The following is a 19,918-nucleotide window of genomic DNA, read 5'->3' on the forward strand; positions in this document are numbered from 1 at the left end:
TTGATTGTGCCTCGTGATCATGCAAAATGGCCCTTTCCTTTTTGAGGCTTTAAGTAGCTGGCACTAGTTCAAGAACAGTGATGACTGCAGGTGTCTCAGATCCAGGTGCTGTCCTCGTATTCAAAATCAAAGAGAAATTCTTGGTCATGCTAGACAACAAGGTTGAGAGGAAGGGAACGAAAGACCTGTGATCTTGTTCTCTGGGTGGAGGAAGAGGCAAAGAGATTGCTATGGGGCCCGGCAGGTTTGTTCATTGGAGTGGGGTCTTCTGCAGGTGGCAACCTGCAAATGGGTAGATTCAACAATTGCCTGTCCACTGCCTTCTCTGTTGTGGCCCCCTACCTTTTGGAATGGATAGCCTCGGGAGGCCAGGAAGGCTCCCACTCTGCTTGCTTTCCACAAACTATGCAAAACTGAATAATTCAAGAGGGCTTTTCTATGCAGGCAATGGGTTGCACTGCACAAAATGATTTATAGGAGTTACGTAGGGAAATTATTAGGGACTCTGGTCTGTACTATTTTGTATAGCTTGCTGGAACACACATGAAGCTGCCTTCTACTGAATCAGCCCCTTGGCCCCCCAAGGTCAGTATTGTCTACTCAGGCTGGCAGCAGCTCTCTAAGGTTTCAGACTGAGGTTGCTCACATCACCTCCTGCCTGGTCCTTTTTTAACTGGAGATGCCGGGGAGTGAACGTGGGACCTCCTGCACACCCAGGGTTGGCGCTAGGGGTTCTGCCACTCAAGGCAGATCCCTGCTCACTGCCCCCCGCCCCCCAGCTCCTTTGGGAAATGAAATTGCGCACATGCGGCATGATGACGTCACCAAAAGTGACGTCATATTAGGCCCAGGAAGGACAGGGACAATGCCATAAAGTCCACCCTCCAAAGTATCCATCTTCTCCAGGGGAACTGATCTTTGCAGTCTGGAGATAAGCTGTAATTCCAGGGGATCCCCAGGTCCCACCTGGAGGATGACATGAGACCCCTCAAAATAAAAGGAAGATTGCTGAGCAGCAACTCAGCTAGGGTTGCCAAGTCCAATTTAAGAAATATCTGGGGACTTTGGGGGTGGAGCCAGGAGAAATTAGGGGTGGAGCCAAGATCAAGGCTGTGACAGGCATAATCGAAATCCAAAGGGAGTTCTGGCCATCACATTTCAAGGGACGGCACACCTTTTCAATTCCTTCCTTCCATAGGAAATAATGAAGGATAGGGGCACCTTCTTTTGGGGCTCATAGAATTGGACCCCCTGGTCCAATCTTTTTGAAACTTGGGGGGTATTTTGGGAAGAGGCACTAGATGCTATACTGAAAATTTGGTGCCTCTACCTCAAAAAACAGGCCCCCCAGAGCCCCAGATACCCGCAGATCAATTCTCTATTATTTTCTATGGGAATAAATCACTATAGGGAATAAAAGAGTTCCCAGCAGACATTTCCTTCCCCTCCCCCCACTTTCTGATGACCCTGAAGCGGGGGGAGGGCCTCCAAACCCGGGGATCCCCTGCTCCCACCTGGGGATTGGCAACCCTAAACTCAGCAGTGCCAGTAGAAAGAACCTATAAAATATTCTCAACATTCAGTGCCCTCTAGACCTCAAGCTGTTTCTTTTCCTCAGCAGTAATTTTGGTGGGGGGAGGGGAATTATCAAAATTAATATAAATATGCAGGGGTCAATTAATAGAACACAAGGTGCCGGAGCTCATTAGCACCACTCATTTGCATAAGTCATTTGCATATGCTATACACTCCTGGCATTACCGGAAGGTGAACTAAATTATATCAGCTCAACATCTACTTTAAAATGCTTCTTGAATTATAATGGTCATAATAAAACCTTACTATCTCCTTCGTGGCCACAGTGGCATGAGGAAGATTCCCATCTGCCTGCTTTTTATATGTTTTCCCATCTTTTCCAATTTTATTTTCCCATTTTTTTTGGGGGGGGGGGGGGAATATTAGGAAGTTTGTCAGATCTTGGAGTTCAGCAAAATTCTCACAGTGGGGATGAACAATGGAGCCCAGAAGCAAGGTTTTTTTTTTTTCTTGTGGGGGAGGAAGAAAGAAAGAGCACAATAAAATTTGGAGGTTCCAGAGCTCCGCTCCTGTGAGCTTCTGCCCAAAATGAGGCCCGTAAATATGCCTTATTAAAAACTCTTTAATAGCAAAGGGGGGGGGGGGAAATAACTCATAATTTACGAGATCTTCTCTGTGCGTAACTTTGCTCAAAGTCAAGAGGGCCATATATAAGGAAATGAACAACTCACAAAGGAGATTGCCAAAACTGTAAAGCAACAAACTCGCTATTTTAATGCCTCTGATCCTTATGTTATGCAAAGTGTAAAATGAAACAGTTCATTATATTAAAATCTGCTTGCAATACCTCGTAGGACTCTCACCCTATAATTAAGGAGCGCATAAGGCAAATCTGCCGCCTGTCTGAAGCAGAATGGGAGAACATAATGAGGTGTTTCATTTTTGGCGCTGTATAGCATAATGATTATTGACACAAAAATTGCCTCTTTTTTTACAATTAGAGAAATAGATACCAAGCAAATTTTCCAATTTCTTGCCTCACCTTCCCCCTTGTCTTTGAGCAAAGTTATAGAGACGTGTTTTTCTGTTTTTAACCTTGGGTTAATTTTTGTCTTTTTACTTTTAATGAATTGCAATAATTTATATTTGTATTAATATTTGATAAGAGATTCTAATTATTATTTTTTTCAGAACTGCCTGGGGGAAGAGTGACAGCTGGAAACGCATAGGGCACTGCAGTCCCGTAATAATTTCTCCCCCACTTTAACAGATTATTTGACTTTATAAAGATTTGCCACTGTGCTGCAGGGTGCATGTGTGTTGATGTGGTGGGGGTGGGGGGCATTCATCCTATTTTGTACAGAACTTTGAAAACCAGGGTTCACCTTGACCAGGGTTTTTTTTTTGTTGTAGCAGGAACTCCTTTGCATATTAGGCCATACCTCTGACATCACCATGGTTGCACACAGGGCTTTTTGTAGAAAAAGCCCAGCAGGAACTCCTTTGCATATTAGGCCACACCCCCTGACATCACCATGGTTGCACACAGGGCTTTTTTGTATGAAAGCCCAGCAGGAACTTATTTGCATATTAGGCCTCACCCTCCTGACACCAAGCCAGCCATTCCTGTGCTTCCCTGCCCCCCCAAAACTCTGGCTATTCACATCCCAGGTAGAATGTGGCAGCATTTGAGTTGGACAAATAGACCCTTGTTCTTTCTAACAATGACACCGGCCCGTACCCAACCCTGCAGTTTTGTTCGGGGAGGGGTGGTGGTGTCAGCATATGTCAGTATTAGCGTAGGGGGACAAAATGAAGGCCTACAGTGAGAGGGAGGGATCAGCAAAGATCTTAAGAAAACCTTAGTGCTCTCGCCTTCTCAGTGTGTGAATATAAGAACATAAGAGGAGCTAGGGCTTTTTTTGGTAGAAAAAGCCTAGCATGAAATTTGCATATTAGGCCACACCCCCTGACATCACCATTGTTTTACATGGGGCTTTTTCTACAAAAAGCCCAGCAGGGAATAATTTGCATATTAGGCCGCATCCCCTGACACCAAGCTAGCCGGAACTTCGTTCCTGAGCGTTCCTGCTCAAAAAAAAGCTCTGAGAGGAGCCATGTTGGATCAGAACAGGTAAGTTTCTGGGCCAAGGTCAGGGCTTTTTTTGTAGCAAGAAGTCCTTTGCCTATTAGGCCACATGCTCCTGAGGTAGCCAGTTCTCCTGGAGCTTACAGTAGGCCCTGTACTAAGAGCCCTGTAAGCTCTTGGAGGATTGGCTATGTTAGTGGGGTGTGGCCCAATACGCCTGCTTTTGTAGTGCCTGCTACAAAAAAAAAAAAAAAACCCTGGTCAAGGTGAACCCTGGTTTTCAAAGTTCTGTACAAAAGAGGATGAATGTCCCCCACCCCCACCACGTCTACACACATACACCCGGCAGCGCAGTGGCAAATCTTTATAAAGTCAAATAATCAAATAGAGGTTTACAAGATTACGCATGGGATGGAGAAAGTAGAGAAAGAAGTACTTTTCTCCCTTTCTCACAATACAAGAACTCGTGGGCATTCAACGAAATTGCTGAGCAGTCAGGTAAAAACGGATAAAAGGAAGTACTTCTTCACCCAAAGGGTGATTAACATGTGGAATTCACTGCCACAGGAGGTGGTGGCGGCCACAAGCATAGCCAGTTTTAAGAGGGGATTGGATAAAAATGTGGAGCAGAGGTCCATCAGTGGCTATTAACTACAGTATATGTGTGTGTGTGTATTCACACACACATATATTGGCCACTGTGTGACACAGAGTGTTGGACTGGATGGGCCATTGGCCTGACACAACATAGCTTCTCTTATGTTCTTACGTTCTTAATCTGTTAGATCGGAGTGGCAAATCTTTATAAAGTCAAATGAGGTCCCTCCCTTCCCCAAATCCTGCCCCTTTCGATGGCTTCACCCTCACATCTCTTGGAATTTCCCAACACGAAATTGGCAGTCATAGCACAAAGCCCCTCATTTGTGTGTGTGTGTGTGTTTGCTGCAAAACATTTCTTTTCCCCACTCTTAACTACAGGTGCACCTTGAGCACCAAATCTGGCCAGGAAAGCTAAGGCAGCTGCTCCTTTTGGAACGCTCCGTTTGTAACTTTATTTTCCCCTCCAGGCTGGAAAAACAGGCAAGCAGAATTGCCTGTGGCCTTCAGCCACCTCTGACCTCCTCCCTTTGCAACCATCCCCTCAACGTTATTTCATTCGCCAGCGCAGCCCCTACTTCTAGAAAATAACATTATTAACTGTGGGTGCGCGCTTGAATTGAGACGGTCCAGTTTGGTCTTTAACGAGACATCCTTGAAACAAACCAGATGTAACTGGGGAACCTTCTTTTTTAAAGGCTGCAAAATTCTCCCCCTTTTCCCTTCCGCTATCGGGATAAACCATCAGAAAGCGAGCGACAGGAGACAGAAATGATGGAGAGGATGGAAAGAGCGGAGGCAGGATATTGCTTGAATTAAAAAAAAAAACATATTGCAGTGTGTCCTCCTTACTATTTATACAGTTTCTCTTTTCCCTCAACTTGTTCCCCCTTCTCCACCCCATCCCCCCTTCCAGCTTTCCATAAATTTCAGATAAGCGGAGGGAGGGAAAAAACATGCTGATTGCGAGCTTGTATAAAACTGTTCTCTGCACGAAAAGTGACTCATGGAGCTTTAATGAGGTGCTCAGGAGGAGGCAGGAAGCTTCTACGGCCGAAAACATTTCTTCTTCTTTTCTGGAGGAGAACGTGTATTTGCCACATAACCCAGGTTGGCCTTTAGTTAGCAGTTTAAAGAGGCAGTTTAAAAAAAAAAAAAGAAAAAAGAAAAAAGGGGGTTAACATTTTAGAACATAAGAGAAACCATGTTGGATCAGGCCCATGTTGGATCAGGCCCATCCAGTTCAACACTCTGTGTCACACATAAGAACATAAGAGAAGCCGTGTTGGATCAGGCCAATGGCCCATCCAGTCCAACACTCTGTGTCACACAGTGGCCAAAAAACCCAGGTGCCATCAGTGGGGTCAGGACACTTAAAGTCCTCCCACTGTCCCTCCAAAGCACTAAGAATACCAATAATCACTGCCCCAGATAGGGAGTTCCAACAATACGCTGTGGCTAATAGCCACAGATGGACCTCTGTTCCATATGTTTATCCAGTTCCCTCTTGAAGCTTGCTATGCTTGTAGCTGCCACCACCTCCAGGGGCAGGGAATTCCACATGTTAATCACCCTTTGGGTGAAGAAGGACTTCCTTTTTTTCAGTTCTAACCTGACTGCTCAGCAATTTCATTGAATGTCCACGAATTCTCATAAGAACATCAGAAAAGCCATGTTGGATCAGGCCAATGGCCCATCCAGTCCAACACTCTGTGTCACACAGTGGCCAATATATGTGTGTGTGTGTGTGTGTGTGTGTATATACACACACACACATATGCATACATACACACGCACACACATTATCCAATCCCCTCTTGAAGCTTGCTATGCTTGTAGCTGCCACCACCTCCAGGGGCAGGGAATTCCACAAGTTAATCCCCCTTTGGGTAAAGAAGTACTTCCTTTTATCAGTTCTAACCCGACTGCTCAGCAATTTCATTGAATGCCCACGAGTTCTCGAATTGTGAGAAAGGGAGAAAAGTACTTCTTTCTCTACCTTCTCTATCCCGTGCATAATGTTTTCAACCTCTATCATGTCACCCCTCAGTCGATGTTTCTCCAAGCTAAAGAGGCCTAAGCATTTTAACCTTTTTTCATAGGGAAAATTTAAATTCTCCGCCCAGCATTTTGCCAGCTTGTTCACTGCTGTAGGTAAGCTGACTGGATTTTCCATGGAGGGGTTTTCAATGACTAATTTGTAGGGTTGCCAACCTCCAGGTGGGGACGGAGACGTAAGCCGCTAGGCTTCCGTGATTGCCGGCCTCCAAAAATTAATTAGAATTCAACCTACATATGTAGAAATCCTTTTTAAATATATCGACTCTTCAATTATCAAAACGTATCATACAATTAGAATAACATTCCACCAAAACCAAGCCCTTAAGTCCTTTTAGACATAAATCAGTGCAGTGCTTCTTCAAAGAAAAGGTTCAGGTGGTACTCCAGGAAGTGAATGAAAGTCTCTGAAGTCCCAAATCTCTAACAAAGACCAGAGATCTATACCCCACCCTTCTTTCTGAATCAGAGTCTCAGAGTGGCTCACTATCTCTTTTATCTTCTGCCTCCACAAAATACACCCTGTGAGGTGGGTGGGGCTGGAGAGGGCTCTCACAGAAGCTGCCCTTTCAAGGACAACCTGTGCGAAAGCTATGGCTGACCCAAGGCCATTCTAGCAGCTGCAAGTGGAGGAGTGGGGAATCAAACCCAGTTCTCCCAGATAAGAGTCCGCACACTTAACCACTACACAAAACTGGCTCTTAGAATGCAGCAAGCATAATATTCAGATGCAACAAGGTCATACTTGCTCCCTCGTTTCACTTCGACTTCTTCAAGCTTTCTTCAAACCTGTTTCTAAGCCAACAGTTCTCTATCTTACACCTAGATCTTCCTCATAACCATCTCCAGGTGGGGCCTGGAGATCTCCCAGAATTTCAACCGCTCTCCAGAGTGCAAAGATCAGTGCTCCCGAAGAAAATGGATACTTTGGAGGGTGAACTCTATGACACCACTATTGGGATATTGAGTTAATATAGCCCAGTCATAGAAGTCTGTTACTGAGAGCAGTGAATAAATCTTACAAGATGTATATTGCAAAGAAAGGAAATTGACATTTATTCGAGTAGTTCCAGCTCTCATTCAGGCGAGCGAGAGAAGTAGGGCTTTTTTTTGTAACAGGAACGCCTTTGGATATTAGGCCACACACCCCTGATGTAGCCAATCCCCCAAGTGCTTACAGAGCTCTTAGTACAGGGCCTACTGGAAGCTCCCGGAGGATTGGCTACATCAGGGGTGTGTGGCCTAATATGCAAAGAGTTCCTGCTACAAAAAAAAAGCCCTGGAGAGAAGCCTAGTCTAAAGAGTCCTTTCCCTCTCACAAATGGCCAGCTTGTCCATTATCATGTATGCGGGAGTATGATGGCATTGTCTTTACAGGAAAGAACTACAGAGATGCATGTCACCATGGAAAGAGTGGGAGAGGACAACGGGGGAGGGAGAGAGAAGGGAAATAGGGCAGCTCTCATGGTAAGACAAAGAGAGGCATCCCATTCAAGGAGGTACCACCTATACACACTTAGAGTGATGCAGCACCCCTTCTATGTCCAGGCATGCAGAATCACTCCAACTATCACATCCCTGCTGAGTTCCGTATCGTTCCCAGGCACCACTCTCAAATCTCCAAGTATTTCGCAGTTTGCAGCTCTATCGATGGGGGGGGGGAGTTGTAAAAGAAAAGCCCAGCAGGAACTCATTTGCATATTAAGCCACACACCCTGATGTCGCTATCATTCCACACAGGGCTTTTCTACAAAAAAAGCCCAGCAGGAACTAATTTGCATATTAGGCCACACCCTTGGCGCCAAGCCAGCCGGAACTGTGTTCCTGCGCATTTCTGCTTTAACAACAACAACAAAAAGCCCTGAAATTGATACACAGAATCTTTGAAACTAATCGGATTGTAGAAGAATGAGTGCCATCATATGGGTGAAAAACTGATCTTGAATTTGGAAGGCCAGGATTCAAATCCCCTCCTTGGTATGGATTTGTCACATGACTTTCACTCTCTATTCATCCTTCTGAAGGTGGTCTCTCTCCTGGCTTCCGATAAGATTGGTGCCCCTATGCTGCCTTCCTGTTCTCTTTCTCTGCTTCTTTCAGGGTTTGATCTGATGGAGGCATTTGGACTCCAGGAAAAAGAGTATGCCTCCATTAAAGGAGTGGCGATGGAGCCCTACATCTTTCTAGGAACTCACACATACACCCTCTACAGAGATATCCAACTGACCCGCCAAACAAGGTAAGGACAAAAAATATAACCAGAGTGCAAGGTCGCGACTAGCTGTCGGACTGCTGCACAAATGTTTGATTGGCGGTTACCAGGGCTTTTTTGCATATTAGGCCACACACCCTTGATGTAGCCAATTTTCCAAAAGCTTATGGAAGGAAGGAAGGAAGGAAGGAAGGAAGGAAGGAAGGAAGGAAGGAAGGAAGGAAGGAAGGAAGGAAGGAAGGAAGGTGGAAAGAAAGCAACTTTAACTTTAAATGCATTCTCCAGGCCACTGGGATGACTTGGCTTGGAGAACTGAATTTGGAGAGGCAAATTGCCTTCTCCAAGCTGACCAATGGGACAGTGGGGACTTCAAGAGAAGAAGAAGTAGAAGACATTGGATTTATATTCCGACCTGCACTCTAAATCTCAGAGTCTCAGAGTGGCTCCTTTATCTTCCTCCCCCACAACAAACACCCTGTGAGGTAGGTGGGGCTGAGAGAGCTCTCCCAGCAGCTGCCCTTTCAAGGACAGCTCTGCGAGAGCTACGGCTGACCTAAGACCATTCCAGCAACTGCAAGCAGAGGAGTGAGGAATCAAACCCGGTTCTCCCACTCCTGAGCACTAAACCACTACATCAAACTGGCTTTCACCACTATGTGTGAAAGAGCCACATGTGCCTCCTGAGCCACAGTTTGGCCACCCCTGCTCTAAGCCCCTTGGATTAAAAACACGCTCAAGAAATCAAGGTAAGCACCAGTGCTTTGAAGTCTGCTGGTAGCAATCAGTTAAATGGCAATGAGGGCAAATGAGGGCAGAGCGAGTGAAGGCCAGGTTGGATAAAAATAGCCGAGAACAGAAGACGCCAAGCCCAGAAGAAACAGCCAGGGAACACAAGAACCCCCCAACAACTTTAAAACAATGCAAATGCTCAGCGAGGTGAGTGTTGTTCAGTAATTGGTTCGGCGATGTCAGATACACTAACTTCAAAGCAAACGCTGAAATTAGAGAATATTCAGGGAGGCCCAAATACAACTTTGCTGTACCAAGAACAAAAAATAATCCCAGGAATGTATCTGATGTGCTTTGAGCCCTGTCCAGTGCTACAAATGATGTGTTATTAATTACGGAAATGACTGGTGCTTGCACAGGGGACCTTTCCTTTCCCAGTGGGATACAGTGCCCTAGTGTCTCCAAAAGCATCCGTTTTCCCCAGGGGAACTGATCTATGTAGACTGAGAGCCAGTTTCATGTAGTGGTTAAGTGTGCAGACTCTTATCTGGGAGAACCGGGTTTGATTCCCCACTCCTCCACTTGCAGCCGCTGGGATGGGTTAGCTATAGCTCTCGCAGGAGTTGTCCTCGAAAGGGCAGCTGCTGTGAGAACTCTCTTAGCCCCAGCTATCTCACAGGGTGTCTGTTGTGGGGGAGAAGGGTAAAGGAGATTGTGAGCTGCTCCGAGACTCTGAAATTCAGAGTGAAGAGCAGGGCATAAATTCTTCCTCCTCTTCTTCTTCTTGTAGTCTGGAGGTGACCTGTAATTCTGGGGGATTCTCCGGCAGATACAGGTCTGATTTCCTCCTTCTTTGTTCTTGGGAATCTGCATCTCCCAGCTTAGCATTGATGCTTTTAGGGATGCCAGTCTCCAGGTGGGACTTTGGGATCCCCCAGAACGACAGCTTATCCCCAGACTACAGAGATCAGTTCCCTTGAAGAAAAGGGCTGCTTTGGAGTGTGGACTCTGGCATTGCACCCCATTGAGGTCCCTGTCCTCCCCGGGCTCTATCCCCAAATCTCCAGGAGTTTCCACACCTGGATGTGGCAACCCTACCCCCCATCCGCAGCCAGGGAGGACCTGGTAACTCTGGTTTGTCCACGTTTTCTCATGTAGGAAAAAGAAATATATGGATTTGCACATGAAGGATAGTTGTCTATATGGAATAGCAATGTTGCAGTGAATAACACTGGCATTCCTACTATGGCCATGTGAGGATTTGAACCCAGGACTCCCTTTGCTTAGTTCATAGCCACAGGACTACTGTGCTTCCCCTCGTCTGGTGCATTTCCCCAGGTGGTTGTGAGAAGGCACAAAGGTGTGTGCCAAGTATACCATCTCAAGTTGGTGGCAACCCGTGTAGCTGGGTTGCCAAATCCGAATCAAGAAATATCTGGGGACTTTGGGGGGTGGAGCCAGGAGCAAGGGTGGGACAAGCATGACTGAACTCCAAAGTAAGTTCTGGCAATCATGTTTAAAGGCTGTTGCGACATGGCTTAGGCTGAGTGGACTGAAGCTGAATCCAGCGAAGACAGAGGTCCTTTGTGTGGGTCGCGGCGCCCTGGGAAGGGAAATAGCTCTCCCGGCCTTCGATGGCGCGCCATTGAAAGCAGCGCGCCAGGTAAAGAGCCTGGGTGTTTTACTGGAGCCTTCATTATCGATGGAGGCCCAGATAGCAGCCACTGCCAAGTCAGCATTCTTCCATCTGAAGCGGGCGAGGCAGCTGGCCCCTTTCCTTGAGCGCCGGGACCTCGCAACAGTGATCCATGCAACGGTCACCTCAAGACTGGACTACTGTAACGCCCTCTACTTGGGGCTACCTCTGTGCCGGACTCGGAAACTGCAGCTAGTGCAGAACGCAGCGGCCAGGCTGTTGTTGGGACTCCCGAAATGGGAACATATACAGCCGGGGCTGCGTGAACTGCACTGGCTGCCGATCATATACCGGGTCCAGTACAAAGTGTTGGTCATTACCTTTAAAGCCTTATATGGCCGAGGACCCGCCTACCTGAGGGACCGTCTTTCCCCATATGAACCCCAGAGAGCACTGAGGTCAACCGGGAAAAATCTAATGACTATCCCTGGGCCGAGAGAGATTAGATATCAAAAGACCAGAGCACGGGCCTTCTCAATAGCGGCCGCCGCCCTTTGGAACCAACTCCCTGAGGAGGTGCGGGCCCTGCGGAACCTTGACCAGTTCCGCAGGGCCTGCAAGACCTCCCTTTTTAGACTTGCACATTCGGACTGCTAGAGAGGACCGTAAATCAAGGATCCGCCAAATGCGGTTTAAAGATCTATACCGCACTGCTGGTACTAGCAGAACTAGCGTCAATTTCCATCAGTACTGGCAGATGACGTTATTAACTGTATCAATTGTATTGACTGGTTTTTAAAATTGTTAAGTTCAATGTTTTATATTGTTAAATTTAACTGTTTTGATTATTATTGTATGTTTTTATGAAATGTTGTCAGCCGCCCTGAGCCTGCCGAGGTGGGGAGGGCGGGATAAAAATAAAATATTATTATTATTATTATTATTATTATTATTATTATTATTATTATTATTATTATTATTATTATTATTATTATTATTATTATTATTATATAAAGGGACCGCACACCTTTTAAACACCTCTCCATTTGGAAATCATAAAGGACAGGGGCACCTTCTTCTGGGGCTCATAGAATTGGACCCCCTGGTCCAATCTTTTTGAAATTTGGCGGGTGTTTTGAGGAGAGGCACTGGATGCGATGCTGCAAATGTGGTGCCTCTACCTCAAAACACAGCTCCCCCAGAGCCCCAAATATGCGCAGCTCAATTCTCCATTATACCCTGTGGAAATCAATCTCCACGGGGAATAATGGAGTGCCCAGCAGACGTTTCCTCCCCCACCCCCCCGCTTTCTGATGATCCCGAAGCAGGGGAAGGGCCTGCAAACCTGGGGGTCCCCTGCTCCCACCTGGGGGTTGGAAACCCTACGTGTGGCCTCTTGAGAGTTCAACAGGTCTCATTAAACCCATAATTTTGAGCTATGATTTTCTGCATTGTGTTGCTGTTTTCCACCCTCCTCATAATCAGGGTTTTACAACAGCCTGGCATGTATTCCATTAGCCTTTTTTTTTATCGACTGCAGTTTTGCAAAGCAAGACAGACTGGATTACCGAGAACAGCTGTAGTTTCCTTTTTAAGTTCAATTACCGAAGCGGAGGGATAATTTTAATCTTGTTTAAAGAAGCAAAGCTCCTTAGCACCGAATTGTAAGATTCCACAGAGTCTCCTCAGTCAAAATGTTCAGAACCACGGTGCCTTGTGTTGCTGGTGTTTTGGAAGACCACACACACACACACAAATGACCCTCCCAAGGACAGCGTGTCACTACAGAGGGAAAGCGAAAAGCCAAAGCCTGTGTGGTGGTCACAATACCAACCAGTCAGTCCCAGTGAAATTTATCTAAAACACGTTATGCTGCTTTTTCCTGAACTCAAAAGAGCTCTTCAACAGGGGTCCCCAATCTTTTTGAGCCTGCAGGCATCTTTGGCATTTTGACATGGTGTGGTGGGCACACCAACAAAATGGCTGCCGCAAAATGGCTGCTGCAGGAAGCTGAGGCAGCCACAAAACGATCGCCATAGCAAGAAGTGGCCAAACTTGCTTACCTTAATAAACTTGCGTACCTTAGTAAATGGCAAATGTTTGAGAGCCACAAGACATGAACATCAGATGTTTGAGGACTGCAAGAGAGGGAGGGAGGGAGGGAGGGAGGGAGGAAGGAAGGAAGGAAGGAAGGAAGGAAGGAAGGAAGGAAGGAAGGAAGGAAGGAAGGAAGGAAGGAAGGAAGGAAGGAAGGAAGGAAGGCAAATAGATGGTGGGAAGTAAGATGGAGGGAGAGGTGGAAAGAAACCAACTTTATCTTTAAATGCATTCTCCAATCCACCAGCTGGCTTGGCTTGGAGAACTGATTTAAAGAGACAAGCCAGCTGAGAGGGCAGTGGGGGCTTTGAGAGCCGCATCATATGGCTCCTGAGCCACAGTTTGGCCACCTCATTCTAGAGTTTTCTCAACGTGCAGGGGTGCATGAGCAATGTACAGTTGCGGGGTGGGGAGAAACAACTGAAGGAACTGGAAGCTGGAGGAAAGCGTACAGCCTCCGGTTCTGGAACTAGTAATGCTTCTCATCGGAGCTCATTTTGTAGCAGGAGCTCCTTTGCATATTAGGCCACACACCCCTGAGGTAACCAATCCTCCAAGAGCTTGCAGGGCTCTTCTTACAGGGCCTACTGGAAGCTCCAGGAGGATTGGCTACATCAGGGGTGTGTAGCCTAATGTGCAAAGGAGCTCCAGCTAAAGAAGGAGCCCTGCCTCTCGTTAAGCTGATCACCGAGGAGTGCAGTCCTGCTCAGAGCCAACTGGTAAGACGGTATGACATTGGAACTAGGGAAATCTGCCTCTCAAACGACTGAGCCAGTCCCCGTGCAGTAAGGCCCATTCAGACAGCCTGGTGTTTACAATGGAAGTATAGAAGGGAAGGGTGCAATAAGGAACCTATCTACCAGCCAGCCCCACCTCGACCTCTGACTTAGGCATTCTCTGTGTGCAATCTGTGTCCACAGTGAAGTGTTTGCTTCTGGAATTCCCAGCGAGTACACCATCACCTTCCTACTCCGACTTCTGCCAGAGAGCCCCAGGGAATCCTTTGCCGTGTGGCAGGTGACGGACGAAGACTTCCAGCCCCTTCTGGGCATTGTACTTGACCGTAAGTGGGCTCATCACCTTCAGGGAATCATTGTTCACTGGCAGCCAGTTTGGTGTTGTGGTTAAGTGTGCGGACTCTTATCTGGGAGAACCGGGTTTGATTCCCCACTCCTTCACTTGCACCTGCTGGATTGCCCTTGGGTCAGCCAGAGCTCTCGTAGGAGTTGTCCTTGAAAGGGCAGCTGCTGCAAGAGCTCTCTCAGCCGCACCCAGCACACGGTAGGGTTGCCAAGTCCCTTGCTGCCTCCGGTACCTGTTGTACCATAGAGTTTCCCCTCCCAAATGGCTAGAGCATCTGGGGAAAACCATAGAGTTTCCTCAGACACGCCTAGAGTGGTTGCCGCACGACGATGTCACTTCCGGATGACATCATCATGCTGACGACGTCAGGGGAGGTTCCCCCCCGCCAGCCCAATGTGGGCTGGTGGTTTGAGAACCTCCCAGGCAGGGGAACCCCTGCCCAGACTGGGGGCTTGGCAGCCCTACCTCACAGTGTGCCTGTTATGAGGGGGAGGGGGAAGGTAAAAGGAGATTGTGACCGCTCTGAGATTCAGAGTATAGAGTAGGATATAAATCCAATATCTTCTTCTTCCTCTTCTTCTTCTTCTTCTTCTTCTTCTTCTTCTTCTTCTTCTTCTTCTTCTTCTTCTTCTTCTTCTTCTTCTTCTTCTTCTTCTTCTTCTTCTTCTTCTTCTTCTCTTAACCACTGTGCCAAACTGGCTATCTTTGAAGCCTCACCCCTCCCCAAACCCTGTCATCCTCAGGCTCCACCCCCCCCCCCAAAAAAAATCTCCAGGTATTTCCCAACCTGCTGCTAGCAACCCTATTAAGACTGCCAAAATGGAGATTAGGAAGCGCGTGGAAAGCCACAGTGTGTGGCTCGCATAGGGTTGGGCGCGTCCCACAAAAATAGCATTCCCCGCATAACACGTTGCGAGATGCTCTTTGAGTTCTCCGTTCTTGCCAAGCCGTTTGCCTTTGAAATGTTATTTTTCTGGCGCTCCGCTCTGCTCCCGTTCAATAGGCGACCGTCGGCGAAGAAATCAATCTTGCTTGTTTAACTCCCTTTCAAATGAGGTGATTTAATGAAAGTTGCCCCTGTTTTCACCCCCTCCTCTAGCCAACAAGAAATCCTTGGCCTATTTCGGGCGTGACCACGATGCTGATGTAGAAGAAGTCGCCTTTGATCAACCGGACGTGAAGAAGATTTTCTACGGGAGCTTCCACAAGGTTCTTATTGAAAAGAAGGAGACGTTTATCGGGATGGTGACGTCCCTGCGTTTGCTCAGCTACGATTCTAAAAATATCCCGAAGACATTTGCTAACTTTTCTGGGTTTGTGCATGTGCTGAAATACTAATGGGTGGGGAGGGGGGACGGGAGAGAATTGTCATCCTCAACCACTTCCGGCTTGCATCCTTTAATCCATTTAAATGTATGCACGAGCATATCCAAGAAATTGCATGGCGGGGAAGCAGAAAGTCAGCAAATAATCCTTTGTACTCAAGAATTAATAGCAATCTGACAAAATTGAATTGTCATAATTAATTGGACCTTGTGGAGCTGCCTTTCCCCGAGTCAGACTGTTGGTCTTTCTAGCCATGGACGGTGCAAACAGATGCATTACACAGTCTCGGGCAGAAATCTTTCCCAGCCTTCCTAGCTAAGTTTTAAAAAATAAAGAAAGAAAAAACTGGAGATGCCAGAGAATGAACGGGGGTACTTCTGCATGCAAAGCACTGAGCTAAGGCATCTCCCCACGTGCGACATTATGCATAAATCGAGCAATTCGATTTGAATGCAATTGTTCTCTGCCGTTCCCTTATAATGGAATTTGAATGGCTTTCCAGGACTTGGTTTTGATCAGGGCTTTTTTTTTGTAGGGGGGGAAAAGCCCATGCTGAACTCATTTGCATTTTAGGCCACACCCTCTGATGCCGCCATTGTTTCACAAAGGCCTTTTTGGGGTGGAAAAAAGCCCAGTGGGAACTCATTTGTATATTAGGCTACACACCCTGATGTCACCGTTGTTTCACACAGGGCTTTTTGTGTAGAAAAAGCCCAGCAAAAACTCATTTGCATATTAGGCCACACCCCCTGATGTCACCATTGTTTCATGCAGGGCTTTTTTGTAGAAAAAGCCCAGCAGGAACTTACTTGCATATTAGGCCACACCTCCTGACCCCAAGCCAGGTGGAACTATGTTCCTGTGCCGTCCTGCTCAAAAAAAGCCCTGGTTTTGATATTTTGGGGAAAATTGGAGCCTAGCTGTTAGGGTTGCCAGCTCTGGGTTAAGAAATTCCTGGAGGTTTGGGGAGTGGAGCTTTGGGGAGGGCAGAGTTTGGGACAAGGAGGGACCTCAGTGGGGTAGTAATGCCATAGAGTCCACCTTTCGAAACAGCCATTCCTTCCGGGGGGCGGGGTGGAGACCAGTTGTTATTGCAGGAGCTCTCCAAACTTCACCTAGACACTGGCAACGCCGCAAGTGATGCAGGCATCTGGCTCCAAGGATGAAGGTGAATGCCTCAGCCGGCAGGTCAGGTATTGGCAGGGCTTTTTTTGAGTAAGAATGCAGTTCCAGCTGGCTTGGCTTCAGGGGGAATGGCCTAATATGCAAATGAGTCCCTGCTGGGCTTTTTCTACACAAAAAGCCCTGTATGGAGCAATGGTGATGTCAGAGGGTGTGGCTCAATAGGCAAATGAGTTCCTGCTGGGCTTCTTCTGCACAAAAAAGCCCTGTATGAAACAACAGTGATGTCAGGGGGTGTGGCCTAATATGCCAATGAGCTCTACAAAAAAAAAAAGCCCTTGGAGTCATGATTATATCAAACCTGGCATAGGCGTCAAAGTTGAAACAGATGTTCCCGAACATTTGAATGTTGAAAAGCTTTCACGTTCTAGCCCTTAGATTTCAGACGCAAAGTTTCTAGGTTAAAACTTCAGTGTAGAAAGAATCCGCTTCAAAATTTGGAACAAAGTGAGGGGGTTTTTTTTGGGAAAGGATTATTTCAACAGGCAGCAAATAGGTATTTCCATAGGCCAGAGTTCTACACTCTGTGTTCTGGGCAACCTCTCAGCAGGGGTTCCTCACTGAGAAGATCTAAGAAGTTCTCTACTGCAACTCTCTCTGCCTATGAACACGCAGCTGACTGAGAACATTGTCTTTTTCCCTTATGCACTCTCCATTCAAACACTCTGCCTTTTAAATATCTGAGTTTGATGTCCATCAGGAGCTGTTGAATAATCTGTCAATATTTAACAATTTGGGGAAACCAATTCTACTCAAGTATTCTGTGATGCCCTAGACTGTCCGGCACCTTAGGCAAAGCTAACTTCTGGTGACTCTCCTCCCCCCCCCACTGCCCATGTGTCACCAAGTCACATGGGAGCCATACTCCCTCTAAGCTGTGGAGTCTTGTGAGCAAAAATTCTACTTCATGAGCTACTGGCATTGAAGTTGTGAGCTCCTGCATAAATGAGTTTGCCCTGAGGCCATTTTTCCTGAGCTAAGACAAAAATGTGTGAGACAGAGACTAAAAAACTGTGAGCTTTTTGTTGCTCAGTCACACAGTCAAGTCTGACTCTTTGCGACCCCATGGACAAAGTCACACCAGGCCCTCCTGTCTTCCACCACCCTCCGAAGTCTGCTCAAATTCATGTTTGTTACATCAGTAACACTGTCCAGCCATCTCATCTTTTGCCGTCCCCTTCTTCTTTTGCCTTCTGTCTTTCCCAGCATCAAACTCAGCTTAGAGGGACAACTACTTGGAAGGTGCCCAATTTGGCACCCCCTAGAACCCCGGCACCCTAGGCGATTGCCTAGTTTGCCTAGTGGCAGGGCTGGCCCGAGGGCTGTCCTAAAGGCACTCAATGGCTGCTCTCCTCTTTGCTGCTCTGCCAGTTAGTCTGTTGGTGCCGGAAAGTGCTGTCAAATCACAGCTGAGTTACGGTGACCCTGTAAGGTTTTGAAGGCAAGAGTGGTTGAGAGGTGGTTGGCCATTGCCTGCCTCTGCATAGCAACTCTGAACTTCCTTGTCTCCCATCCAAATACTGTCTAGGGCCAGCCTTGATTAGCTTCCAAGAGCTGATGAGGTTGGGCTAGCCTGGGCCGGATGAATGGGGGTGGTTTGCCATTGCCTGCCTCTGCATAGCAACCCTGGACTTTCTTGGTGGTCTCCTATCCAAGTACTAAGTGAGGCCAACCATGCTTAGCTTCCAAGATCTGATGTTAGCCTGGGCCATCCAGGTTAGGGCAGTTAGTTAGATACAACATTTTTATCCCATCAGTCTCCAAAAACCACAGCACAACGTACAGGGCTTTCACCTCTCCATTTCATCCTCAAATAACCCTGTGAGGCAGGTTAGGCTGGGCGGGGGGGAGAGAGAGAGGGAGAAAGAGAGAGAGGGAGGGAGAGAGAGAGAGGGAGAGAAAAAGAGAGGAAGGGGGAGAGAGAGGGAGAGAAAGAGGGAGGGAGAGAGACAGGGAGAGAAAAAGAGGGGAAGGGAGAGGGGGGGGAGAAAGCGAAAGGGAGAGAGAGAAAGGGGGAAAGAGAGGGAGAGAAAGAGAGAGGGAGAGGGAGAGAGAGAGGGGGGAGAGGGAGAGAAAGGGAGAGAGAGGGAGGGAGAGGGAAGGAGAGAGAGAGGGAGAAAGAGAGAGAGGGAGGGAGAGAAAGAGAAAAGGAGAGAGAGGGAGAGAGAGAGAAAGAGAAACGGAGAGAGGGAGGGAGAGAGAGAGAGAAAGGGGGGGGAGAGAGAGAGACGGAAAGAGAGAGGGAGATGGGGGGGAGAGGGAGAGGGAGGCGAGCCGAAAGTCTCCCTCGCTGGGTATAGATGGGCAGCTTGGGGCAGAAGCTTCCCATCTCAGAAGAAAGCTGGCATAGTAGAAAATGCCCCGGGGCAGACCGACAGAGCACGGCCCGCTGCTGAAACAGGGACAGGCTGTGCACGCCCCGTCACACCACTCAAATGAATGGGAGGCACCCCAGAAGTGCTCCAGCAATTCTTTCTAATGCAGGAGAAAGATGGCGAAGAATGAAGGAAGGGCAGGTGTGAGGCAGGGCCCAGATGTGTGTTTTAACATCCCTTTTAAATCCAGATGTGGGAGATGCCTGTGTTGGCCCATGTTGGCCACCTGGATCCAGCCCCTGTGAGCTTCACGGCTAAGCAAGGACTCAAATTGGGGACTCCTCGATATCAGTCCAGTGCCCTAACCGCTACTCCTCACTGTTATTGACTAGCTCGCCTTGCTATGCTTCTCTGCTTCCTTTCCCCCCTGCACGTACTTCAGTGAGTATGACATATTTGCTACTGAACAGCCAAATAGCTTCATCTGGGATTGTCCATCTGCAGTAAGGTTGTCAGATAGCTCCTGGGCACCGGTGGAGGGAGGGGATAGGTTTGGCAGCTCCTGGTTAGGAAACTCCCGGAGATTTGGGGATGGAGCCTGGGGAGGACAGATACCTCAGTGGTGTCCAATGCCACACGGTCCACCCTCCAAAGCAGCCATTTTCTCCAGAGGGGACTGATCTCTGCAGCGCCACCTGGAGGCTGTCATCCCTAATCCGTATTGCCACCCCCAATGTCACTGGTGGTTAAAAATGCGTGCATCTCTGCCTTTTAAGTCTTCTGCCAGCTACTGAGCTGAGCGGGGAGGTGCCAGCTGTGAACCCAGCTTGGCCAGCTGCCACGATGCCAGGAGATGAGGCTCTGTATTTTGGCCAGTGCAGTTCTCAAACGTAGCTGCCGCTTTTCGGTGGTGAATTATTTAATGACCGATGGCAGCCAATTTGTTCTCGTCTTACCGTCTGAATCACCCTGGCATTGACTTGCCTCCGATGGTCCCTGCTTGACGCAATTGGCAGGTGTTTAGAGAGAGAGGACTATCCGTTCCGTTCTCTCTCTGT

The 19,918-nt window shown here is 47.7% G+C and overlaps 1 protein-coding gene across 1 annotated transcript in view; it reads left to right on the top strand.

Moving 5' to 3' along the window:
* The window catches only part of COL20A1 (collagen type XX alpha 1 chain), a 219,977-nt gene that overhangs the window by 120,759 nt on the left and 79,300 nt on the right, over positions 1 to 19,918 (top strand). The window contains exons 23-25 of the mRNA XM_060230663.1: positions 8,381 to 8,519; positions 13,875 to 14,017; positions 15,137 to 15,246. Coding sequence (XP_060086646.1) covers positions 8,381 to 8,519; positions 13,875 to 14,017; positions 15,137 to 15,246 — 392 coding nt within the window. The remainder of the gene's footprint in view (positions 1 to 8,380; positions 8,520 to 13,874; positions 14,018 to 15,136; positions 15,247 to 19,918) is intronic.

This window comes from Heteronotia binoei, chromosome 2, assembly GCF_032191835.1.
Source record: "Heteronotia binoei isolate CCM8104 ecotype False Entrance Well chromosome 2, APGP_CSIRO_Hbin_v1, whole genome shotgun sequence".
NCBI classification, from domain to species: Eukaryota; Metazoa; Chordata; class Lepidosauria; order Squamata; family Gekkonidae; genus Heteronotia; species Heteronotia binoei.